Below are 27,000 nucleotides of genomic sequence, written 5' to 3' on the forward strand. Positions count from 1 at the left end.
GTGTTTCTCAAACCTTAATGTGTGTGCGAATTACCTGGTGATCTTGTTGAAAGGCAGAGTCTGATTTAGCAGGCCCGCGGGGCATGGAATGTTGCACATCTAAAAAGCCTCCGAGGGATACAGGGATGCTTGTCTACGGCTGCACTCTGAGTGGCCAGGCTCTACAAGCAATAAGCAGTAAGCGGGGTATCAGCACTAAATGCTAAAGGAGCTCAGTGCAGGGGTGAGGGAGCCATCACAGAGGAGGCAGCATTTTTGCTGTGACTTTTTTTTTAAATCAGGAGCCACAGCAACAAAGAAGTGGCATCTTCACGTTTAAATTAAAAAAAATTATTATTAAGGTATAACATTCATAGATCAAAGGGAACAAATCATAAGTGTACCGCTTGATCCAGTTTTTGAGATAAAATTCACACACCATAAAATTCACCCCTTTAAAGTATACACTTCAGTCGTCTTTCATACAGTCACAGAGTTGTATAACCATTGCCACTAACTAATTCCAGAACATTCCCATCATACCCCAAAAGAAATCCCATATCCATTAGCACTCATTCTCCACTTCCCCCTCCCCCAGACCCCAGCAATCACTAATCTACAATATTTTCTATCTCGGTGGATTTGCCTGCTCTGGACTTTTCATATAAATAAAATCATACTATTATATATGTAGTCTTTTGTGACTGGCTTCTTTCACTAAGCATAATGTTTTCAAGGACCATTCATGCTGTAGCATGTATCAGTACAACATTCCTTTTTATGGTTGAGTAATATACCATGGTATGGATGGATCACATTTTGTTTGTCATTCATCACCAGCTGATAGACATTTGGGTTATTTCTCCCTTTTAGCTGTTATGAATAATGCTGCTATAAACACTCACGCACACATTTTTTGTGTGGCATATATTTTCGATTCTTTGGGGTGTATACCTAGGAGTGGAACTGGTGGGTCATAATGGTAACTCCATTAAATTTTTGAGGAACTGCCAAACTGTCTTCCAAAGTAGCTGCACCATCGAACATCTGCAGTTTGATGAATAAATTTTTATACGTAGCACACACCCATATCGCCACCACCCAGATTAAGAAATAGGATGTTATCAGCACTCTAGAACCCTCCCCTGAACCTCTAGTTTGACCTCTGTCACCATTGATGGCTGGGACTTTGAGAGGTAGAACTGGGGGAACATTTCCACAATGAACCAGGCAGGGCTTTAAATCCAGCTTTAAATCCTTCCATGTGCACAGGTACGCAGCTTTTCCTGTTGTACCAAGGCCTGGTGAGCACAGAGGTGTCCTCCCTCCTCACCTCACTTCCTGCACAGCCAGTGGACCCTTTCAGAGGAATAACAAGCGGCAGGTTTGGGATCCTCTGGGAGCCTCAGGGGCAGCTGAAGTGAGGAAGCAACGTGCCTGATGCCCAAGATTCATTCTGGAGGACAACTTCAGCCCGAAGCACCCTGGTTAAGCCTGCTGTGTGGCCCATGGCTGCGATGGAGGCGTCTGCCTTTGCAATGGTCCTGTCACCATCCTCCCTGCCCCTTTAGTGTCCCCTTACCTCCCACCAGCAGGCCCTTTGGGAAAGACCCAGCCCTTCAGACCCCAGCCCGCCCGTAGCCGCCGAGGCAGGACTTTCTGAGCAGGTCTCCGGCCATCAGGGAACCGTGCAGGGCAGCGGGCAGCACAGCCTTCTGTTCTGCGGCCAGAATCTGCAGAGTGTGCTCGGCCCAGCGGTGTCCCCGGGAGGTGGTCCCTGCAGAGGCAGGCCTGCTGCTGCCACAGTGAGGCCCCGGCCCTGGGAGGCCCTTTCTTCTACCTCAGCGGTTCTCCCGCGTCCAGCCCTGCACTCCAACCTTTTCCCCTAAACTGACCTTCTCCCTCTGGCCTTATCCCAGCACACACAGGGAATCACACACACACACCCACACATACGCACTCAAAACTGCTCAGAGAGATTAATCTCTGACCTGCAGATCTTTTATTGCCAATGACCTTTCCATACTAACACCCACCCCCCGCCCTGGAAGTCACTCCTGCCAGCTCCTCTAAGAGACTGTGTGAGACACCCCTTGGCAGGTGCTCTGGCCTTTCTCTCAAAATACCACCCCCGACACAAACAGCCTGAAATTGTCACGTCCCTCCAGCCCACTGTCTGGGAATCTACCACTCAGAGGTGAATTTGGGTAATCTTGAAAAGATACACATGTCCCTGGGAGGATCAATCTGCCATATATCAGGGTGCGTTAGCTTAATGGATTACTCAGCTGCCAACACGGAGCTGAGAAGGGCAGCTGCAGGCCTGGGGGTGTGGACAGGGAGTGGAGCGGTAGAAAACTCTGGAGCATGGCGTCCACGACGGGCAGGGTGGGCTGGGGCGTGCTGCAGGAGCTCTGGGAGTGCCCCATGCAGTCCGAGGCTCTGGCGAGATTAAGTCCCAAGTCAGGGTCTAGAAAGGGAAATGGGAGGAAGCCAAAGACAAACTTTTTAAGGTTCTGTATTTTATATGCACCAGGCAGGGGTTGGAAGCCAGACTGCCTTCCTCTTCCCCGGGGTCCCCTTGCTCCTCCTCGTCTCCCCTCTTTCTTCTCATCCCACATTGTCTTTCCTCTCCTCCACACTGCCCTTCCCCTATTCCTTTCCTCTGACCCTAGAACAGAAAATAATCTCATTAGTTCTATTTTCTCTATATTAAAGATTTGAAAGTCTTTAGGGGGCTAGCCTTAGAATCTAACTATTGTTATGGCACCACTTTTTGGGAAAATTGCATGGTCTAGCCCTGTGCCTGGCTCAGCAGGTGCCCGACCAATGCTGGTTAAGTAAATAAGGGAGTAAAGGAAAGTCACTTCATTGTGAATCCCAAATGCTAGACTGGGCGGTGGCCTTTTGGAACCGATCCCTATGGCTTTCCGGTGGGCACAGATCAGAGGTGTCAGGTGTCCTGGGCTCCCACAAGATTCCAAAGATGAAGCCAGGGTGGGACCCAGGACCCAGACCCCTAATCTTTTGTGATTTCCTTCCTTGTGTCTGCAGCTTTTCCTTCTGGAGAGGTCAGTTGGGCAGGGACTGATGGGGTCACAGCGCCCTCTGCTGGTGCATTTTCATAATCGGTTTTTACATACTTGGGTTTACATTTATGTTTACTCTTGTTTTGAATGGGCTTGGGAGAGGCTGGAAGGGTGGGTTTCTGGTTTTATTCCAGGCCCACTCTGCATGAATGTCAAGACTGAAGGTGGCGCTCGGTGATAAAAATAGATGTCAGGGTGGGCTCCCACACATTAATAATTTAATTGACAGTAGGTTTTGTTTTTGTTTTCACAACCTCCCTGGCCCGAGTGCCTAAGGGTCAGGTGGAACTAGCTTTTGCTCCAGTCTCAGTGCTGAATCTCTGATGCCACTGGGTTCTCTCACATGCTTTTAAGAGGCGCAGGTCTGGTTTTCCCTGAGTGAGCTGAGAGACCTTCCTCCAAGAAAGAGAAGCAACAGTGCCCACAGCAGGACTGGCTCCTGGACAGAGGTTGGCATTGAGTTTTCCCTCCTCATCACGAACCTGGGTTCCCCCCAAAGCCTGGCAGATACTAAAGAGCTCCTGGGTCGAGGGGTAGCGGGCAGGAGAACCAGCCACAGGGGTACAGAACCCAAGGCCACTAACCCAAACTGCAGCAGCCCCTTGCTCAATGAAGCCCCCTATTTTCCATGTACCTGCTGGCCCAGCATAGAGCACTGCTTCTCAGACTACAATGGGCACTGGAGTCACCTGAGAAGTCTTGTTAAAATGCAGGTCCTGATTCAGTAGGCCTGGCATATAGCCTGAGACTCTGCATTTCTAACAGGCTCCCAGGTAATGCCAATGCTGCTGGCCCAGGGACACACGGGGAGATTCTGACATCAGAATGCTCGGGTTCAAACTCCAGCTCTGCCACTTATTCTGTGACCTCAGACAGATTACTTTCATTACCTTCTCTCTCTGAGCCTGTTTCATCCTATACAAAATAGGGAGGATGACCATTTAAATGACTTCATAGAAAGACAGACAGAATGATTTCATGGGGTTATCGTAAGAATAAAATGAAACAATGCAGATGAAGCTCTTAGCGCAGAGCCTGCAGTGCCCAGTACATGGCAAATATCTTTATACTCATGTGTCCGTTCAGCAAGTCCCTGTCAACTCCCTGCTGTGCACTTGGCACTGCCCTGGGCCCTGCCGTAGAGCAGTGACAGAAACACGATCTCTGCTCTCAAGGAACTCACATTCGAGCAGAAGAAGACAGACCACAACAAGTGAAATGGATAGTATGTAAGTCGGTGCTAAGTGAGCTGGAGAGGAAAATAAAGCAGAGTAAAGAGGATAAGGAACGCTGGAGGTGGGGTTATTGTTGTTTGTACAGATGAGGAGAGTGCCACTGAGAAGGTAACTTTGAGGTGATGGCCACATGGATAGCTGAGGAAATGGGCAGGAATATCTGTGAGTGCAAAGGCCCTGAGGCAAGAGTGTACACGGTGTGTGTGAAGAAGAACAAAGAAGCCAGTGTGGCTAGAGCCCAGAAAGCGAGGGGGAGAATAGTATGTGTGGGCTGAGTGTGAAGGTAGCAGGGTTGATGCCACAGGGCATTGCAAGCATCAACTTTGGATTTTGCTCTGAGAGAAATGGGCAAACACTGGAAGTCCTGAGCATAAGAGCAACGAGATCTAAGTGACATTCTAAAAGGACAAGTTTGGCTTGTTGGGGCTAGACTGCAGGGGCTCCTTCTCTACTCCAGACCACTGTAATTCCTTAGAGGAGAGAGGAGTGTGCAGAGACCCCTGGTAGCAGTGGTGGGAGAATACGTATCGAATAAGTGTCACTCATGGGTAAAAACATAAAGCCATTTTCATTTTGTTTTCTATTGTCCTTTTAAATTGTCCTTTTAGTGGTGTTAATTCGCCCCCTTCCTCTGGATGAACACATGGACAGGGCATGACTTCACTGGCCACTCCCAGGAAAGAGAAAGGTCCAAGGTGCTTCCCATCAGAAAGGATTTGGGGAGATCTCACCTGACTTTGTCTCTGTTCTTAAGGGTCCTTCCTGGGCCACCTTTCTCTTCCTTAAAAAAAGAAAAATGTTAGTAGTTTTATTATACAAACAATGCATGTTCCTTGTAGAAACTTTAGAGATTATAGATAGGCACAAAGTATGACATAAGAAATTGTCATAATCCTACTACTCAGAGAAAACCACTGCTGTTGTTCTATTCTTGTATATATCCTTCTAGGTCTTTTCAGTTCATGCAGGCCTCCCTATGTGCACACACACACACACACACACCAAATTTTTACCAAAAATGGGATTATACTTTATTTCATAACTTGCTTTTTTTTCATTTAACATTATATCATTAACGTCTCTTGATGGCATTAAATATATTTCAACAACATATTATTCTTAATGTCAGTGGAGCATTCCATTTTATGGATGTGCCACAATTTATTTAACCAACTGGTGTCCACTTATGTTGTTTCTGATTTTTAAATATATATATCATAAATGACTCCATGATGAGTATCCTTATAACTAAATCCTAGTGGCCACCTGTAATTTTTTCCTATCTTTTAAAGCATCTGATATGTATCACTAAATTGCTCTCAGAAATATTGTATGGATTAGACTCATATTGGAGTCACTCATCTCCCCACAAACTCATCACCCATAAAAAAAACAACAAACCCTTCTTGGTCACGTTTAAAAGCTGATATTGACAATAAAGTGTCAGGTGGGCAGAACCTTGCACCATTCTGCTCCATCACCTGCTGAAGGCATATTCTTCACCTTCTGAGTCCTCTAGAGTTGGAATTGGGGTTGGGCTTTCAGACTCACTGTTCATTCTCCAGAAGTGAGATTTGATTTCTGTTTGGTTGTGTTTTGATCTAATATAGAGGGAAGTACCAAAGAGTCACGTTGATCACACGTGTAGGAGGGTAAATGACCTTTCAAATACTGAAGGGGGTTCAGGGAGGCTCTAGGGGTCCCTGGAATCAGACAGGGCAACCCCCCTTAGGAAGATGGGTGGGTAACCCATTGTCATGGAAATGGATATACTCAGACCTGTTGCATCTGAGAGAGATGGGGCTCCCGTCTGTGGTGGTGGACACCTGAGCCCATCCTCACCCACCTTTTGGGGCTGGCTTCGGCCTGTGACCGGGAGAAGGGAAGCTGTGAGTGGGGGTCATGCCAGGGCCCAGGGCAGTGATGGGAATGGATGACACAGCCTGGCCTCCTCCTGGGCCCAGCCCTGCCTGCCTAATGGCTGCCAAATGACGCACCCTCCTGTTTCTCTGGTGACTGCTTGAGTCAGGGCCTGGGGCTGCAGCACCTGTTACCTGTGCGTGAGCTAGCGTGAGCCACTTACCCCTCACTCTGTTGGAATCAGACACCAAGGTTACAGGGTGGGATGCTGTGTTACAAGGGACCACTCTGTACTCTAGAACAGGCAGTCCCAATCCCCATACCATGTTTATAATTTCCTGTTGATTGATTTCCTAATATACACATCCTTCCTCCTCTCAGAACATTTATTTTTTTAAATCGAAGTAGATCAAAATTCATTTTATTGCAGACCTGGCTCTGACTGGAGGCGGGATGGAGAATTGAAGCCTTTTAATCTGAGAAAGGCAGTTCTGACCTCATCATCATTGTTCTCAGAGCAATTTTTTTTTAAAGAATTGAATTCCTCTGCATGTGCTCTCATCTAACTCTCATTACACCCCCTTTGAATTAGGTGTGGTTATGCCCACGTTCCAGATGGAAAAGCAGTCTGAGAGGTGAAGTGACTTACCTGCGGCCACACCACTGATTCATGTCTAGATCCAGCTGACCGCCTTCTATCTCATCTTATTGCCCTTGGAAATACAGCCAGCCCCAGAGAGCCACAGAGCACTGGCCCAGGAGTCAGAAGACCTGGGTTCTGGTCTTGGCTTTGCTACAAATGGGCTGTGTGCCTGAGGGCACCACACTGCACCTCTCTGGGCCTCAGAATCCTTACTGTAAATTGAAGAGATTTGACCAATCTCTGACATTCCTTCTAACCGTGGGGCCTTAGCTCAGGCTTGTTAGGTGGTAACAGAAAGCCACTCTGCTTAAACAGAAATGTGCACCTCGGTCCAAGGGTCCAGAGGCTCTCATGAAGCCAGGGCAGGGGCCAGCACCAGCCCAGCAGGGCCTGGGCCAGGCAGTGGCTCTCACAGCCCCCTCTGCGGAACTGCACGAGTCTCCACTTCTCTCAGTCCCTCTGTTTCATTCTTCTCTCTCTGCAAAATGATTTTTTTTTTTTTTTTCTGTAGATCTGCATCTTTGGCCAATGGTGGCAGAGGCCTCTTCAGCTCCCAATTATAAGTCCAGTTCTGGGGGCCAGCTGAGTCTCACCAAATTCCAATTTCAAATTCCCAGGGAAAGAAATCGATTGGGCAAGTTGAGCTGGCTGTCCACCTTGCTCGGATCAATTGGATCCTGTAGCACAAAGCAGAAATGGTGGCCCAGGTCAGGCCAGTGCCCCGCAAGAGGCTCTGTACGTGGGACAGGAATAGCATCTTTGGGAGAAGAGACAAGGTTAAGCATAATTCCCTTCCAGATGACATGACATTGAGACCTACAGAAAAAGCACAAGCTCACCAGCAAAGCTGGCCCAAGAGCAGCATTGGCGGGAATGGCAGGCTGTGGCTCCCTGAACATCCATTCCCAAGGGCAGACATGACAGCTGTGTGAGAGCCAGGCAGAACTGTCCCCCCAACACACAGCGTTGTCCTTCTGCTGCCTCGGAGTTGGAGGACGTGGAACTAGGGCACAGGGGAGCTCGGAAAGGGTCAAGGGACAGGGACTGCAGAGACCACTGCCACCAGTCCTTGGGGGCTTGATTAGCAGTGTACGGTCATTTGCACAAAAAAAGACTCAGCACTTCAGCTGATCCTGACAGCCCTGTTTCCCTGATGACCTTGTCTTAGTTCTTAAAACTGGCACGTGTGGGAATTCCCTGGCAGTCCAGTGGTCAAGACTCTGTGCTTTCATTGCCAAGGTTGTGGGTTCGATCCCTGGTTTGAACCCACAAGCTGCAGGCTGCGGCCAAAAACAAAAACACAAAAAAAAACAAACAAAAAAACTGGCACATGTATTCTCTCTTGCTGCATATCAAATTGCCTCAAAATCTAGCAACTTAAAACCACAAGCATTTATTATAATATTTCACAGTTTCTGCAGGTCAGGTAGTTAGGTAGTAGGGTTCTGGCTCAGGGTCTTCTCATGAGGTTGCAGTCAAGTCGTTGGCCAGGGCTGCAGTCACTCCAAAGCCCTACAGGGCTGGAAGATGATGCCTCAAATGGCTGTTGGCAGGAGGCCTTGGTTCCTTGCCATGTGTCCCTTGCCATAGGACTGCTTGGATGTCCTCACCACACGGCAGCAAGCTTCACCCAGAATGAGTGTCCAAGAGAGAGCAAGGCCAAAGCCACATGTCTTTTGTGACTTAGTCTCAGAAGTAACACATCATCACTTCTGCCATAATCTGTTCATTAGATGCAAGTCACTATGTGCAGCCCTCACTTAAGGGGAGAGGAATTAGATTCCTCTTGAAAGAGTATCAAAGAATTTGTGGGCCTATTTTTTAAATAAATTTTTATTGGCGTATAGTTGCTTTACAATGTTGTGTTAATTGCTGCTGTACAGCGAAGTGAATCAGCTATACGTATACATATATCCCCTCTTTTTTGGATTTCTTTCCCATTAGGTCACCACAGAGCATTGAGTAGAGTTCCCTGTGCTATACAGTAGGTTCTCATTAGTTATCTATTTTATACATAGTAGTGTATATATGTCGATCTGTGGGCCTATTTTAAAACCACCGCTGCACAGAACTGAATGATGCAGTGTTCCCAAGTGTTTGGAGGTTTGGTAGTCAAGGGATGGGGTTTGGGGAGTCCCCTGTGGTAGGGAGAATATTAACCCCCAAATATGTCCATGTGCTAATCCCCAGAACCTGAGAATATGTTATGTTACATGGCAAAGGGGAAGTAAGGTTGATCATCAGGTGACCTTAAACTAAGGAGAGTATCCTGGATTACCCAGGTGGGCCCAATGTAATCACAAGGATCCTTAAAAGTGGAAGCAGGAGGCAGAAGAAGAATCAGAGTGGTGCACAGTGAGAGACTTGACTGGCCATTGTTGGCTTTGAAGATGGAAGAAGGCCATGAGCCAGGAAATGCAGGCAGCCTCTAGAATCTGAAAAAGGCAAGGCAACGGATCCTCCCGAGTCTCCAGAAGGAATGCAGGCTTGACTTTAGCCCAGTGAGAACAATTTTGGGCCAATTTTGTGTTGACTTAAGCCATTAAATATGTGGTAATCTGTCATAGCAGCAATAGGAAACTAATAGAAGACTATACTCACCCTTCTTTTCCCCATTCCAAATCCATTTCTGCTTTCATCACAGGCTTGTGATGATTGTACTTATTTATATATGGTCCATGTTTTCAATACATGTGTTTACCATCTCTCCTTTAAAACTATAAGCTCCTTGAGGGCAAAGCCTATGTTTTGTTTTGGTTTTTGTTTGTTTTTTAAATGTTTATCTGAAGCACCCAAGGCACCGCTCATGACTATGTAGCCATTAAGAACTTGAACATTTACTAGACCATCTAAAAGTTGAAGCAGCCAACTTAGCAAAGAGACGAAACAAGAAAGAGCTGGTGTGAAATAAAATATGGAATCCCATTAATTCGTCGTTCATTGAACTGAAGCCAAAGAATCGCACCCATGGCAAGATAGTTTGTTGAAATACTGTTTTCTCTGTATCTTTCTTTGCTCTGGTTTCAAGCCAGCAACCAGGCTTCACCTTCCCTCGGTGGAGGGATTTGGGGCAGGACACAGCGTGGAGAAGTGGGAGGTTAATGGCTTGTCCCCACCTTTAAAGGCCTCTGAAAGGCTAGGTCTCCTTTGGGTGGGGTTGAGGAAACTTTCCAGAGGATAGGGAGGGTGGATCCTTAGAGCCCAAGAAGGGGACCAAGTTCCTATGAGCAGTGGAGCCTCAAGTCCTGCTTAGTGACGAGACCTCAGAGGGAAGCAGTGCAGGCTAGACCCTGGGCCCGGGGGTTCCTCCCATTGCCCAAATTACACGCGCGTGCACGCACACACACACACTCACACACACACTTCTGGGATCACGCAGAATGGCATCTGATATCTTCAGGGCCTCCCTTCCTCTCTTTTGACCTGGGACATTTTCAGAACCAGGTGAAGAGGAGGGAAGCAGGGATGAGGGGGGAAGGATCATCCTTAGGAAGACCCTAAGGATGACCTTAAGAATTTTCCACTAAACCATCAGGAAGTAAGAAGAGAGGTTGGAGTCTGAAATACACTGATTTCAATCCAAAAAAGTGACACTCCTTGCACACTCAAGTTTGAGGCTGATATTCAACACTTTGACTCCCGCTTTGGCTTTAAATGAAGATTTTACTCTCCGGGTAGAGGGAGCCAGGGGCAGGTTGGTATGCAAGAGGGCAGCAAGCATTTGCTGTGCAGCTCAAGGAGTGGGGAGAGGCTGAACCAGAGCTGCTGATAGGTCCTGCGGCGGCACTAAGTTGGAACTACATCCTTAGTCACACAGGAGTTGAAGCACAGATAAATCAGAAAGCAGGTCCAGATGCCAAGGGTGAAAAGGATGCCCAGGCCTGGTATGGAAGTTGCCTGTTATATGGGGAGAAAGTCAGGAGCCTGAGGCAAGGTCAGCTCAGCAGCTGGCAAGGCACCCTCCCCTCCAAGGGGGCCTCTAGGCAGCAGCCTCCAGGCTGGGCTAAGCAAGTCCTCCTTCCTGTGCCACGTCCTCTAAGACTGAGTGGATGTGAGGGGGGGCAGAGCCTGCATAACCATAACCACGGGTGAGATTTGATGGGAATGCACCCCTGAGCACACTGCCTTTGGGAGGACGGGGCACCCGATTGAGATAAGGGGCTTCCATAGATCTACCTACCCCTGACTGTAGTTGTTCTTTGGGGCACACAACAAACATTTCTCCTGTGGAGGACAGAAACGGCACCAGAAAGATCATTTTTCCCTGGTCCAAGATGGCCAGCCTGCTGGGCACCTCATCAGGTCTTGCTATAGGAAAGGACAGAACAGTACAGTTGCACTTGGGAGCAGGTGCATCCAGGGTTGAGTCCTACTTGGTCATGGTTTCGGAATCACCCCAGGCCTATAGGGCAAGACCCCAGAACGGACTCAAGACTAGGGAGGCATCCTGGGGCCAGGAGAGGAGTGGAACCAGTCCTTTACAGCAAGAGGTAAGGGAGTGAGAGAGCCCAGGGGAGGTCGGGGGGAACAGGAACCCAGGGGTGTAACACCGGGGCAGGGGCAGGGAGGGCTTCATTACACAGCAGGTATCACATTGGTGAAGGGAATCCACTGGATCCTTTTTTGGTTGTTGTAGTGCCATCATCTTTTTGTGAAGGGCGAGTGGCACTCCATCAGCTCCATCCATTTTCTTGAGCCGGATCTGTGGGTCTGTGTCCATCTTTCCTATCAGCCTGAGTTCTTGCTGCTCCTTTGGTCCTCTCCTGAGAGGACTGGGGAGTCAGGGAGGGGCAGAATTGGGGAGATAATTTTCAACATGAAAGGAGATAACCAGTAGCATGGTTGGCTGTGGAAGGCCTTGACTACAAGCCACTGGGGAAGAGAAACCAAGCTCCTTGAAGGGTCTGGGAGTCCAATGAACCCCGAGGACACTTAACAAAGCGAAGGGAGGAGATTCTTTAGGGTTGAGGAGAGACGGGTGCAGGCTACACTCCCAGCTTGCTGTTCTTCTGTATATTTATTAAAACATCCAACTTCTCATCCATATCCTTTTGCATTTCCTTCAAGAGAGAATTCAAAGCTAAAATCATCATCATGAAGCACTTTTGAAGTCCCTTTTCCTGCCTCGTTCTGCAAACCACTCAGAGACCACCGCAGCATCTTACTTCCTCAAGAATCCTTACCAGCCCTGGGTGAGGTGGCTCACTAGGATGTACCTGACATGTGCCACCTCTCCCTGTCTCCTCCCCCATTCCATAATGAAGCTGAAGCACAGGCAGAGTCATTAGGGGCTTGTCCAAAGTCTCCATGTGAGTCAGAGGCCAGGATCTGTTTACCTGATCTCACACTTGAATAAAACCCTTATCTGCCTTGGTTCAATGCCTATACAATCATGGAACCAAGAAAACAAACCCCGTGGGCTTCCCTGGTGGCGCAGTGGTTGAGAGTCCCCCTGACATTGCAGGGGACACGGGTTCGAGCCCTGGTCCGGGAGGATCCCACATGCCGCGGAGCAACTAAGCCCGTGTGCCACAGCTACTGAGCCTGCGCTCTGGAGCCCACGAGCCACAACTACTGAGCTCGCATGCCACAACTACTGAGCCCGTGAGACACGGCTACTGAGGCCCGCACGCCTGGAGCCCGTGCTCCGCAACAAGCGAAGCCACCGCAGTGAGAGGCCCGCGCACCACAACAAGGAGTGGCCCCCGCTCGCCGCAACTAGAGAAAGCCCGCGCACAGCAGCGAGGACCCAACACAGCCAAAAACAAATAGATAAAATAAATAAATTCATAAAAAAAAAAAGAAAACAAACCCCGTGACCCCCCCCCAAAGACGTTTCTGACTCCAGTGTTTTGACCCCTGCCATGTATATAGATCCTGTGTATCTGTGTTTGTTCCATCTTTTACCCAACTCCTGGCAGAAATGGTCAACACAAAATAAAGTAGACAGTAGCTCAAATGGCACCTCACATTTATTATTAAGAACTGAAATAATAATAAAATCTTCTTGGCAAATTTTAGATCTATAAAATTTGACCCGGAAAAATTGGATAGAAATAGTGGTCACAAAGAACTTCTAAGATGGTGACAGTATTATTGACAATATCTGTGAAGAACAAAAACAGGGTTGGATTAAATATCACAAAATATAAATGAAAAATAATTTGCTTCAAGGAAAACCATTTTAATAAAAAATGAAAGATCTGGGAAGAGTTTACTGATCTGGGGTAGAAAATTGATCAAGGAATTACACTGTCAGGATGGAAATGATTTCCAAAAAATATCTTCTTGAAAAGCATTTTAAAATGTTTGTATAAATTTTGAATAAGACATTTGTATTTGTAAATAAAGTCAAATATCCTTGAAGTCAATATTCCCCCGGGTCCAAAACATCAGAGTCAAAACGTCCCGTATTCTTAAAAGTCTCACCATCACTTCAAACTCATCATGTTCCAAACCGACCTCTTCACTTTCTCTTCTAAATTAGCTGCTTCCCAACTAGCCTGTCACTGTCACCACTTTTTTCTAATCGTCCAGATTAAAACTTTGGTGTCATCATGCACGCTTGCCTCGCCTTCATTCTTTATACTGAATCAATCACCAAGAATGTTAATTTTCCTTCGCTGCATCTTTCAGATTTACCCTTTTCCTTCTGTTTCTACACTTGGTCCAGCTTTCTTCACCTTGAGCGGGGATGCGGCTTCCAGTTTGATATTCTTGCTCCAGACGGCCCCCACCGGCTCCCCCCGCGCCCCCAGGCCACCTTGCAAGCAGCTGCCAGCTCAGCTTTCTGAAGTGCTGCTCCTAGCATGTTCTTTGATTAAGAATCTCCAGAGGCCTCTTACTGCTTACACAACCAAGTCCCAACCTGTCTGCCTGTCTTTCAGAAGCCTTCATTATCCACCGCCTTTGTGTCCACTCCATTTTATTTCTCACAGTTTCCCCCAATGATCCCTCTTTTATGACTGATCTCCCCACTGACTGTGAGAAGCTTCGCGTTCATCCTGCTTCCATGCTGTGTGCAAGCTGTTCCCGTGCCCGAAATAGCCTCCTTTGTGCCTTGTGATACCCAGTCCTATTCACTAACAAAACACTTACTGTGTTTGCATTTTGATATAGAAATAAGACATGCCCTTTGCAGACAATGTGGACAATACCGAGGAATATAAAAGAAAAAATTAATCTCATCACCTTTCAATAACAGCAATTAACCCTTTTGGTATATTTCTTTCCAGTCTTTTTTCTATATATTTACTTACCAATTTTTTTTCACCTGTTGAGATCAGCCTGTATATATTACTTGCATCTTGCTTTTTCACTTCTCATTAGAAGTATTCTTTCTAAATTCTGTCTCCTATAGTGAATTTTCATTATATAGATGTATCGTAATTTTTTTGGCTATTCCTCTACTTTTGAAAATTGTGGTTGTTTATAATTTTTTGCTATTATAAATAATCCTGTGATGAACATCTTTTTATATATACCCATGCTGGCATTTCTGATTATTCTCATAGGTTAAATTCTGAGAAGTCAAGGAGTTGATAAGTCATGGAGTTTTGATATTTTTGATACCTACTGTCTAATTCCTTTTTAGTTTTGTACAAACTTGTACTCCAATCAGCAGTACAAGAGCATTCCTATCTTGCTTTATAATTGTCATAAATTACAATTTGGCTTATTTGAATGTGGTAATTATCTAAGTATTGTTTTCATTTGCAGTTATTTGGTTACTCATGAGGTAAAACTTGTTAATATATTTATTGCTTTTTAGTAATATTCCCCTCTGTGGATTGTTCACATATACCCTTCGCCCATTTTCCTAGTTGGTTCTTATTGATTTGTGTGAGCTTTGTATGTTACAGATAAAAAGCTTTTGTCTATGTCTATCATATTTGTGGAAAATTATTTCCCCAAAACTGTTGCTTACTTTTTAACTCTGTGTATGGTGCTTTTCTGTTATAATTTAAAAAATTTTTGTATTGTTAAACATTATCAATATTTCCTTTGTGATTTCTTCCATTGTAGTTATATTTAGACCATCCAGTTAAATACATACTTCTTATTTTTATTTTTAAAATTCACTTTATATACTATTTCAGTTTATACTGTTAACTGAGTTAAGCTTTTCCCTTATATAGCCAGGCAATATTCTTTTTTATTGGAGTATAGTTGATTTAAAATGTTGTGTTAGTTTCTGCTGTACAGCAAAGTGCATCAGTTATACCTATACATATATCCACTCCTTTTAAAATTATTTTCCCATGTAGGTCATTACAGAGTATTGAGAAGAATTCCCTGTGCTATACAGCAGGTTCTTATTAGTCATCAGTTTTATACACATCAGTGTATACATGTCAATCCCAATCTCCCAATTCATCCCACCACCACCCTTCCCCACCACCCCCACCCCCCGCCGCTTTCCCCCCTTGGTGTCCATACGTTTCTTCTCTATTTCTGCCCTGCAAACCGGTTCATCTGTAGCATTTTTCTAGGTTCCACATGTATGCGTTAATATACGATATTTGTTTTTCTCTTTCTGACTTCACTCTGTATGACAGTCTCTAGATTCATCCACGTCTCTACAAATGACCCAGTTTCCTTCCTTTTTATGGCTGAGTAATATTCCATTGTATATATGTACTAAATCTTCTTTATCCATCCGTCTGTCGATGGGCATTTAGGTTGCTTCCATGACCTGGTTATTGTAAATAGTGCTGCAATGAACATTGGGGTGCATGTGTCTATTTGAATTATGGTTTTCTCTGGGTATATGCCCAGTAGTGGGATTGCTGGGTCATATGGTAATTCTACTTTTAGTTTTTTAAGGAACCTCCATACTGTTCTCCATAGTGACTGTATCAATTTACATTCCCACCAACAGTGCAAGAGGGTTCCCTTTTCTCCACACTCTCTCCAGCATTTGTTGTTTGTAGACCTTCTGATGATGCCCATTCTAACTGGTGTGAGGTGATACCTCATTTTAGTTTTGATTTGCATTTCTATAATAATTAGTGATGTTGAGCAGCTTTTCATGTGTCTTCTTTGGAGAAATGTCTATTTAGGTCTTCTGCCCATTTTAGGATTGCGTTGTTTGTTTTTTTAATAATGAGCTGCATGAGCTGTTTATATATTTTGGAGATTAATCCTTCATCCGTTGATTCGTTTGCAAATATTTTCTTCCATTCTGAGGGTTGTCTTTTCATCTTGTTTGTAGTTTCCTTTGCTTTGCAAAAGCTTTGAAGTTTCATTAGGTCCCATTTGTTTATTTTTGTTTTTATTTCCATTTCTCTAGGAGGTGGGTCAAAAAAGTTGTTGCTGATATTTATGTCAAAGAGTATTCTTCCTATGTTTTCCTCTAAGAGTTTTATAGTGTCCGGTCTTACATTTAGGTCTCTAATCTATTTTGAGTTTATTTTTGTGTATGGCGTGAGGGAGTGTTCTAATTTCATTCTTTTACATGTAGCTGTCCAGTTTTCCCAGCACCACTTATTGAAGAGACTGTCTTTTCTCCATTGTATATCCTTGCCTCCTTTGTCATAGATTAGTTGACCATAGGTGCGTGGGTTTATCTCTGGGCTTTCTATTCTGTTCCACTGATCTATATTTCTGTTTCTGTGCCAGTACCATATTGTCTTGATTACTGTAGCTTTGTAGTATAGTCTGAAGTCAGGGAGTCTGACTCCTCCAGCTCCGTTTTTTTCCCTCAAGACTGCTTTGGCTACTCGGGGTCTTTTGTGTGTCCATACAAATTTTAAGATTTTTTGTTCTAGTTCTGTAAAAAATGCCATTGGTAATGTGATAGCGATTGCAGTGAATCTGTAGATTGCTTTGGGTAATATAGTCATTTTCACAATATTCATTCTTCCAATCCAAGAACATGGTATATCTCTCCATCTGTTTGTATCATCTTTAATTTCTTTCATCAGTGTCTTATAGTTTTCTGCATACAGGTCTTTTGTCTCCCTAGGTAGGTTTATTCCTAGGTATTTTATTCTTTTTGTTGCAAGGGTAAATGGGAGTGTTTCCTTAATTTCTCTTTCAGATTTTTCATCATTAGTGTATAGGAATGCAAAAGATTTCTGTGCATTAATTGTGTATCTTGCAACTTTACCAAATTCATTGATTAGCTCTAGTAGTTTTCTGGTGGCATCTTTAGGATTCTCTATGTATAGTATCATGTCATCTGCAAACAGTGACAGTTTTTCTTCTTCTTTTCCAATTTGGATTCCTTTTATTTCTTTTTCTTCTCTGATTGTCATAGCTAGGACTTCCAAAACTATGTTAAATAATAGTGGTGAGAGTGGACATCCTTGTCTTGTTTCTGATCTTAGAGGAAATGCTTTCATTTTCTCACCATTGAGAATCATGTTTGCTGTGGGTTTGTCATACATGGCCTTTATTATGTTGAGGTATGTTCCCTCTATGCCCACCTTCTGGAGCGTTTTTATCATAAATGGGTGTTGAATTTTGTGCATCTATTTTCTGTATCTATTGAGATGATCATATGGTTTTTATTCTTTAATTTGTTAATATGGTGTATCACATTGATTGATTTGCGTATATTAAAGAATCCTTGCATCCCTGGGATAAATCTCACTTGATCATGGTGTATGATCCTTCTAATGTGTTGTTGGATTCTGTTGGCTAGTATTTTGTTGAGGATTTTTGCATCTATATTCATCAGTGATATTGGTCTGTAATTTTCTCTTTTTGTAGTATCTTTCTCTGGTTTTGGTATCAGGGTGATGGTGGCCTCGTAGAATGAGTTTGGGAGTGTTCCTTCCTCTGCAATTTTTTGGAATAGTTTGAGAAGGATGGGTGTTAGCCTGTCTCTAAATGTTTGATAGAATTCACCTGTGAAGCCATCTGGTCCTGGACTTCTGTTTGTTGGAATATTTTTAATCCCAGTTTCAATTTCATTACTTGTGAGTGGTCTGTTCATAGTTTCTATTTCTTCCTGGCTCAGTCTTTGAAGGTTATACCTTTCTAAGAATCTGTCCATTTCTTCCAGGTTGTCCATTTTATTGGCATAGAGTTGCTTGTAGTAGTCTCTTAGGATGCTTTGTATTTCTGTGGTGTCTGTTGTAACTTCTCCTTTTTCATTTATAATTTTGTTGATTTGAGTCCTCTCCCTCTTTTTCTTCATGAGTCTAGCTAATGGTTTATCAATTTTATCTTCTCAAAGAACCAGCTTTTAGTTTTATTGATCTTTGCTCTTGTTTTCTTTGTTTCTATTTCATTTATTTCTGCTCTGATCTTTATGATTTCTTTCCTTCTACTAAATTCGGGCTTTGTTTGTTCTTCTTTCTCTAGTTCCTTTAGGTGTAAGGTTAGATTGTTTATTTGAGATTTTTCTTGTTTCTTGAGGTAGGCTTGTATTGCTATAAACTTCCCTCTTAGAACTGCTTTTGCTGCATCTCATACGTTTTGGATTGTTGTGTTTTTGTTGTCATTTGTCTAGGTATTTTTTGAGTTCCTCTTTGATTTCTTCAGTGATCTCTTGGTTATTTAGTAACATATTGTTTAGCCTCCATGTGTTTGTGTTTTTTACGTTTTTTTCCCTGTAATTGATTTCTAATCTCATAGCGTTGTGGTCGGAAAAGATGCTTGATATGATTTCAATTTTCTTAAATTTACTGAGCCTTGATTTGTTACCCAGGATGTGATCTATCCAGGAGAATGTTCCATGCGCACTTGAGAAGAAAGTGTAATCTGCTGTTTTTGGATGGAATATCTTATAAATATCAATTAAATCTATCTGGTCTATTGTGTCATTTAAAGCTTGTGTTTCCTTATTAATTTTCTGTTTGGATGATCTGTCCATTGGTGTAAGTGAGGTGTTAAAGTCCCCCACTATTATTGTGTTACTGTTGATTTCCTCTTTTATAGCTGTTAGCAGTTGCCATATGTATTGAGGTCCTCCTATGTTGGGTGCATATATATTTATAACTGTTATATCTTCTTCTCGGATTGATCCCTTGATCAGTATGTAGTGTCCTTCCTTGTCTCTTGTAACATTCTTTATTTTAAAGTCTATTTTATCTGATATGAGTATCGCTACTTCAGCTTTCTTTTGATTTCCATTTGCATGGAATATCTTTTTCCATCCCCTCACTTTCAGTCTGTATGTGTCCCTAGGTCTGAAGTGGGTCTCTTGTAGACAGCATATATATGGGTCTTGTTTTTGTATCCATTCAGCGAGCCTGTGTCTTTTGCTTGGGGCATTTAATCCATTCACATTTAAGGTAATTATCAAGATGTATGTTCCTATGACCATTTTCTTAATTGTTATGGGTTTGTTTTTTTAGGTCCTTTTCTTCTCCTGTGTTTCCCACTTAGAGAAGTTCCTTTAGCATTTGTTGTAGAGCTGATTTGGTGGTGCTGAATTCTCTTAGCTTTTGCTTGTCTGTAAAGCTTTTGATTTTTCCATCAAATCTGAATGAGATCCTTGCTGGTTAGAGTAATATTGGTTGTAGGTTCTTCCTTTCCATCACTTTAAATATATCATGCCACTCCCTTCTGGCTTGTAGAGTTTCTGCTGAGAAATCAGCTGTTAACCTTATGGGAGTTCCCTTGTATGTTATTTGTCGTTTTTCCCTTGCTGCTTTCAATAATTTTTCTTTGTTTTTAATTTTTGCCAGTTTGATTACTATATGTCTCGGCATGTTTCTCCTTGGGTTTATCCTGTATGGGACTCTCTGAGCTTCCTGGACTTGGGTGGCTATTTCCTTTCCCATGTTAGGGAAGTTTTTGACTATAATCTCTTCAAATGTTTTCTCGGGTCCTTTCTCTCTCTCTTCTCCTTCTGCGACCCCTATAATGCGAATGTTGTTGCGCTTAATATTGTCCCAGAGGTCTCTTAGGCTGTCTTCATTTTTTTTCATTCTTTTTTCTTTATTCTGTTCCGTGGCAGTGAATTCCACTGTTCTGTCTTCCAGGTCACTTATCCGTTCTTGTGCCTCAGTTATTCTACTATTGATTCCTTCTAGTGTAGTTTTCATTTCAGTTATTGTATTGTTCATCTCTGTTTGTTTGCTCTTTAACTCTTCTAGGTCTTTGTTAAACATTTCTTGCATCTTCTCGATTTTTGCCTCCATTCTTTTTTTTTTTTTTTTTAATTTATTTTTGGCTGCGTTGGGTTTTTGTTACTACGCATGGGCTTTCTCTAGTGGCGGCGAGCAGGGGATGCTCTTCATTGAGGTGTGCAAGCTTCTCATTGCGGTGGCTTCTCTTGTTGCAGAGCATGGGCTCTAGGCGCACGGGCTTCAGTAGCTGCAGTGCATGGGCTCAGTAGTTGTGGCTCGAGGGCTCTAGAGCGCAGGCTCAGTAGTTGTGGCACATGGGCTTAGTTACTCGGCGGCATGTGGAATCATCCCGGACCAGGGATCAAACCCGTGTTCCCTGCACTGGCAGGCGGATTCTTAACCACTGTGCCACCAGGGAAGTCCGTGGACCCCGTATTAAGAGGTTCTGATATAATTGCTATGGGGTGCAGCCATGTGCAAAGAGGAGCTGTTCAAAACCACAGTACAGGTGATTCCAACACATAGCCAATGTTAATAACTACTGCTAATGTGCTAAGGACCTGGTTCTCATCAGGAGCAAGGATCTGAATCACTTAACAGAGTTTTGAGCAACTGTGCCCAACCTTGGAGGTTTTTATTCAGTTTATCTGGGCCAGGGCCTGGGTAAATGGATTTTAGAAATCCTCAGAAGTGATTCTCAGTGCATCCCTGGCAGAGAGTCTGTTACAGGATTATCTATGTTGGTTTTGTCATTTGGTTATCCTTGGGCTGTACCACCTTAATTTGATTATTAAGTTGGCTTCATTATGATTTTAATATCTGGTAGAAGTAATGCCCCCTTACAACTCTTGAAAAATTTATAAATAAATGCTTTTGCCTATTTATGCTTCTGCATTTGTTGTTCTCAATCTTCTACCTGGGGACCATGAACAAAACCCCAGGGTGCCAGCCCCATCCACACAGGACCTGAGCTCTGTTTCCTATATTTGTGCTCCTGGTGATTCTGAAACCCACCAAAGTCTGTAAACTGCTATTCTAGAATCTAGATGATCCTTTTAGTAATTACTGAGTTCAAAAATAATCTTACTGGGCTCTTGGTTAGATTCACATTAAACTTCCAATGCTGCCTTAAGACTCACCTTAAGGTTCACTTCCTCTGAAAGGACTTTTCTGGTTACCCCAACCCGCATTCATTACTCACTTCTCTAAACCCCTGGTTAGTTGACAACCAGTCATCATTTAGCTTGGTACTTACTTGTTATTTAGTTCTTTTTTGCAATAGAGTTTGGGTCTCTTATCAAGTTGTAAGCACTTGCAGGGCAGGCTTGGCATCTCCTTGCATGATTCTTAGCATGGTACTGGCCCGTGGAGGGCACTCAGTAAATGCTTACCTTCATAATCTCCACAAATTCATGGAGTTTTTCAAAATCCTTGTCCATTACATCTTTTATCTAGTGAGGAAGAAAGGCAAAGAGCACATTATTGAATGTGGAGTTGTCTTTCAGGCATTTTAAGCTAAGGGCTGCAGCTGCTCCCCTGGAATGACCTGGATAAAGATTAAGGAATGTTCTAATAATGGCCTACTAAAGCCACTTTCTTCCCAAGAGTCTGTGAAGGGACTAGGGTGAGTGTATCATCAAGTCACCACCAGCAGCAGCCTTGGCACAGCTTGGATCTGGTCATTGCAAGGCTGCCATGTGGAGCTCAGACCACAGCTCAATTACACGTTCTTGCTTGAGCATTTCCTTTGTTCATAAATATGCTATAGGTGATTCCATCAGAGAAACAAGAAGAGGATTCTTTCTCTGCAGCTTGCTCAGGGGAAGAGTATTAGGACAATGGAATTGGTCCCTGACTGCCCCGAAATTCCAGGTCAGCCCCTCTCACTCTGTCACTAAGGTTGTATCTCCCCACCCTTATTAATGAGATATCTTAGAGAGCCCTTATCATTCAAAATTTGGGTTTAAGCATCAAACAAGTAAGAAACAGATAACCTAAGCTGCTGACACTTAAACACTCTAGGGGATTTGGGCTCAGTTGGTTTGATTGCTTTTTCCATGCAATTTCTGATTTTCTTTACTATTCAAAGTTAGGCATTGCATTTTCCTTGAAGCTACACTTTTTCTCCGTGAGCTGAAAAGTCTCATCCTGTTACCTGTTTTGTCTCCTCCATTTTTTCCTTGAGCTCTTCCCTCACCTTCCTGAGTTCATTCTGAGGAAATAAAATAGAGAAGGAGTAAAGAAATGTCTTGGATGGAAGGGAAACGGTCAAAAGGAGGAAAGGAAAGATCCTGGGGCATTGCCAAAAGAGGAGCAGAGAGATAGATGCCAGCAGGGAGGAAAGAAAGGATGCTATTAAGAAAATAGGATAGTGGGACACACAGACATCCTGTACCTCCAGATGTGATGCACTTTGAAAAGGTCATACTTTCGCTCCTGTGGTGTGACCACCAAAAAATGCATGGCCTAAGTCTAATGGTGAGGAAGCATCAGACAACCCAGATTCAGGGTCATTCCACAAAATAAATGATTTGTAATCAAAAATGACAGTGTCCCAAAAGACAAGGTAGAAGAACTGTTGCAGATGAAAAAAGACTGAAGAGACATGGAAACTAGATGCAAGGTGTGATTCTGGATTGGATCCCAGTCCAAAAAAGTTATCTTCTCTTTTGTCATGAAAGACATTAGTGGGATAACTGGTGAAATTAGAATAAGGGCTGTAGGTGAGAACTGTATCAACACTAATTTCCTGCTTTTGATGTTTGGATAATTGTACTGTGGCTGTGTAAGAGAGTGTTCTTGTTTTGAGGAAATATATACCGAAATTTGAGAGAACCTCATGCTCGCAGATGGTTCAGGAAATATATATGTTATATATAGGTGTGTGAATATGAAAGAGAGAAAAAAAAACCAAGATAAAATGCCAACATTTGGGAATCTGGGGGAAGGGTATAACTCATTGTTCCATTTTTTGGAAAATTTTCTGTAAGTCTGAAATTATTTTAAAATAGAGAGAACCAGAAGGAATGAAGTCACAGGGGCTGGAGCAGAACTGCAGATGCCGACAGTTTACCTGCTGCAGAAGTTGTTCTGTCGGCCCCACCTGTTCACTGTGCTGATCCAACTTCCTGTCTCCTGGGTGCACACACCTACCTTTAGCTCCTTTGTCCCTCCTGGTTTGGTAAATTGCCCTTCTTGTTTAGCTCCTTTGTAGTCATATGTCTGTTGGTTGAAAACAGAAATGCAGAATATTGGAAACTGCAGGCGTGGGAGGGTGAGGCAGGAGGGATGCCTCCGAGTTTCTGCTCCTCCCTTTGGGCCAGCGCAGAGGTAACCTGGCCTCACCTGTGCAGGAGTTTCCTCCATCCTTCTCCCCTCTCTGAGCTCATCTCATTCCACTCCCTTCCTGGCCCACTGGGCCTCAGCTTTCTGTCCCCTCCACAGCCATACTCATTCCCACCTCAGGGCCTCTGTGCGCGCTGCTTTTTCTGCCCACAGCACTCGTCCTCAGCCCTCCAGGGGCCGCAGCCTTGTCCTACAGCTCTCAGCTCAGAGGAAGGCCTTCCTGACGCCCTCAACCCACAGCAGCCCCCCGGTCACATCTCCCTATTTTTAATTCCCTGCATCATAGGTAAAACTACTGAATTTTTCCTTATTTATTTAGGTATCTGCTTTGTTCTGTGAGAGCAGAGAGCTTGTCTCTCTCTCAATGTATCTGCCAGCGTCTGGGACAAGTCTTGGCCACCAGGAACAGCGAATGACCCGTGACTCCAAGTCGCCTCCCCATGCGTCTCAGGCCTGGCTGCTGGTATGGCCTCAAACAAGCTTCTTACTCTGATCAGCTTTGGCTTCAATTCCAGGCAAACGGCCTTGTAGTTCTTGTTCTGCAGAGACAGGAGGCTGGGATTCAGGCTGCCAGGCATCAGGATTGGGGAGGACCCTCCACCCACCCAACCCTGCCTGTCCAACTGCGCTTAAGCTCAGGCCCACATACCCCCAGCGCCTGAGCCAAGATAACTCACATTTTCTCATGTTCTACTCCTCTCATGAGTGACACCTGCCTGTTCAGCAGGCAGCCCTCTCCCTGGGGAGCTGGCAGGGCTGAGGGCTGGCGGGAGCGCTTTAAGATAACCGTCCTTCCTTTAAGAAGGAAGCCGTCTAAGTATTTTTTTCAGGAGCATTGACTTTGGAGGTAGACAGACAGACTTGAATTCCAGTCTCAGCTGCCCTCCTTACCAGCTGTGTTGACTTAGGCAAGTTATTTAGCCTCTCTGAGCCTTCACTTCCTCGTCTGTAAATCGTGGATGATAATTACCTTTATCCGATGAGGTTCTGTGTGCCTTAAACACGCGGGTAAAATGCGGGCCTGGCTGGGCTCATGGCTCCCGGAGTGGCCGGGGTTGGGGTGGGGCATTTCAGTGCTCCTGGTCCTGGCAGGGGTCCTTCCCACCCCAAGGCCAGGGGTCCATTCCCCACCCTCCTTCCAGCCTGAGAGGCCACGTCATGCTCAGAGGGAGAAAGAAAAGCCGAGGGTTCGTTGGGGACTCTCTGTACCCCCCAACTCCAACCAGTGAGAGTTCAAAGAGGCCCCACATTGGACAGCAACGTTTCTCCTTTACCAGGTTTGTTTTCTTCAGTTCTGCCCTCTTGGCCGACATGATGGAGGAGGCCAGAGTGTTCTTCAACTTCCCAATCTCCCCACAATGGGCCCCGGGACCAGGCCACTGTCCTATGCAGGTTACAGGCTGAGGTGAGGGCAGGATGCCCACCTCTCTGTGTACGGAACAGCTGAGGTCACAATGCCCAGGACCCGCATGCCGGCTGGAGTGTCGCCGCAACTTTGAGCCTGGGGTGCCTCGGCCGCTGAGAAGAGGACCTCAGGCCGGGTTCCAAAGCCACGAAGTCTCCCTCCTGCAAGGGGAAAGGGGCTGTCCTGGAAAGCCCACCCTGAAGGACCACAGCCTGCATGGCCCAAGCACAAGGCACGCCCCAGGAGAAGCAAAACTTGCTGGCACTCCTTTCCCAGCAGGACCCACCCAAAGACCAGGAGAAGGTGTCTGCCCTCCACAACGAGCTTCTCCTGGGAGCCCACACACCTGCTCTCCTGAGCCTTCCTCGAGCCTAAAGCTATTTTGGGTTGGGATGCCCTGAAGTCTCTCCGGTTCAAGGTGCACGTACTGTGCTAATCCGGGGCTCTCTGTGCTGGGGGAGGGGTGCCAGTCTCGGCAGGGCGATCTCTGATGCCCAGGCCTGACTGCACAGCTGGCTCTGTCCCCTCTTCCCTCCTACACCCAACTCCATTCTTTTCTCCTGGTTTTTCTACTATCCTGGAAGCGCGTTAGGGCAAGAAGCAGTATGTGGACAGTGCGGTCGGGGAAAAGCCCAGATGACGGGCGATGAAGAATACTGAGGCCATCCTGAGGGTAACTGTGATTTGTGTTTCAAGAGGCAAAGGAACGTGGCCTCCCCTGGGACCTAAAATTATTCAGCATCCAGGTTAGCAAGCCTAACTAGATGCTGAATAATTCTCTTTCCTCTTATCCTTGGGCATGCCTTCTTTCCTCTACTACTTGCTACAGAAAGGGCCAACTTGGAAATTCCTAGAACAGACAGTACAGGAAATGATGCAAATTGCATGTGAAGTGGGTGTCCGCACCCCGAACATGACTTATCACCCTCACCTTCCCATTTCCTGCGCCTATGCCTGTTCTTCCCAGAGGCCCTGAGCACTGGAGCTTCTTCGGAGTCGCAGCATTTCTGACGCATTTCCTAGGGGGTTATTTTGCAGCTCCCAACCTGGTGACAGCTTTCAGTCTCAGCCCATCACAACCAAAGGAGAATGTCTGTCACTGTTCAGTGGGGGAGGGGAAGAGATGGGGGGGAGGAGAGGAAGTGGCGGGGAGCTTCCCAAGCTCCTCTCTCCCTTGTAAATGAGGGGTTGGAACGCTAAGGTCCTTTGACCACTGTGCTCGGTCCTCCCAGATCCGCTGGCCACATGGCAGGAAGGCCCTTTCTCCACTGGTTTCCAAAGATCCAATAGGCTTGAGCAGGAAACTACAGTGAAAATGATGGTCTCCTTCTCAACATTTACCAGCTCTGTGAAAATGGGCACCTTCTCGCCTTTGTTTGGGGTTGAACTCCTCCTGGGCCTGCAGCGAAGTGTCCTTTGCTTGGCTGAGCAGTTGTTAAATGAGTCTCCTCTTGGCCAAGCATGTCACATGAGCCCACTGGCCCAGATATCAGGAAATTGGGTGTAAAAGGAATCAAGGTCTCATTGCGAAAACTGCTTTGTAAAGTAGAAAATTATACACACACACACACACACATCATCATCATCATCGTCATCATTTGGACAGAAATTTAACTACAGAGCCACAGCTCCAGGCTTGTGCCTTCGTATAGTACTTGCTATTCATGCCCTCAAATACATCATTGTTGTCATCAGTATGTTCTGGAAGGGCTGGGAATATGTTTAATGAACCTGAATAAATGAATCTGTTACTCTCTTCTCTAAGATTTTGCAACTGCGCGAGGCCCTAGGTGGAAGCAGCACTATGATGTGGAAGTATGACTTTGTCATATGCAGGCCGTAGGCCATTCTTACCTGGAGAATGTCAGGTAGGCTTTTCCTAACCCCCCTTCAGGGCAAAATCCACTGGTCCAGGGCAAGGACCGTAGAGCCCTCCGATGTTCCAATGGAGTTTGGTGAAAGGGGAGATTCCCAACAGAGAGAAAGAAGCAGTCATGTGTCTCTCTTCCCCAAGCTGATGGCATTTGGATTTCCTTTTCTTTATAGGGGTCCTGATCTTTCAGTTTCATGAAGACAATGTTGTGTGCGGGGTGGAGGCCGGGGGAGGGAGGATTAAAAATGGCCTTAGGCTCTGTGTTTGGCCTCTTGTGATTCCAGAGGTACAAAGTTCCAGGGTCTGGCCTACAGTGAAGCCCGGGCTCAGCCAAGACTCACATCTAGGCCCAGAGAAGGTGAAGAGACCGTCATCTGTACTGAGGGGCCCATTTGACTACAGGGGACCCAGTGTTCTAAAGCCCTTTGATTCACGAAGGTGCCCAGAGTCCTGATGGCCGTGGTCTCCAGTCAACCTTGCACGACAGAGCTTGCCACACGTGACCTCGATGATTGGCTCCTGAACACCCTGCCACACACTGCAGTG

The 27,000-nt window shown here is 45.2% G+C and overlaps 1 protein-coding gene across 1 annotated transcript; it reads right to left on the reverse strand.

Annotated features, from left to right (window-relative positions):
- Nucleotides 1-10,642: 10,642 nt before the first annotated feature.
- On the reverse strand, nt 10,643-24,489 carry TEX35 (testis expressed 35). The gene is made up of 9 exons (XM_061185674.1): nt 24,451-24,489; nt 23,665-23,715; nt 22,985-23,053; nt 21,987-22,043; nt 21,223-21,282; nt 11,796-11,866; nt 11,386-11,578; nt 10,987-11,030; nt 10,643-10,703 (listed from the first exon to the last, which is right to left on the reverse strand). The coding sequence occupies exons 1-9, from the start codon at nt 24,487-24,489 to the stop codon at nt 10,643-10,645; spliced, it is 645 nt and encodes a 214-aa protein (XP_061041657.1).
- Nucleotides 24,490-27,000: the final 2,511 nt, after the last annotated feature.

The sequence above is a fragment of the Eubalaena glacialis genome, chromosome 3 (assembly GCF_028564815.1).
Source record: "Eubalaena glacialis isolate mEubGla1 chromosome 3, mEubGla1.1.hap2.+ XY, whole genome shotgun sequence".
In the NCBI taxonomy this organism is placed as follows: domain Eukaryota; kingdom Metazoa; phylum Chordata; class Mammalia; order Artiodactyla; family Balaenidae; genus Eubalaena; species Eubalaena glacialis.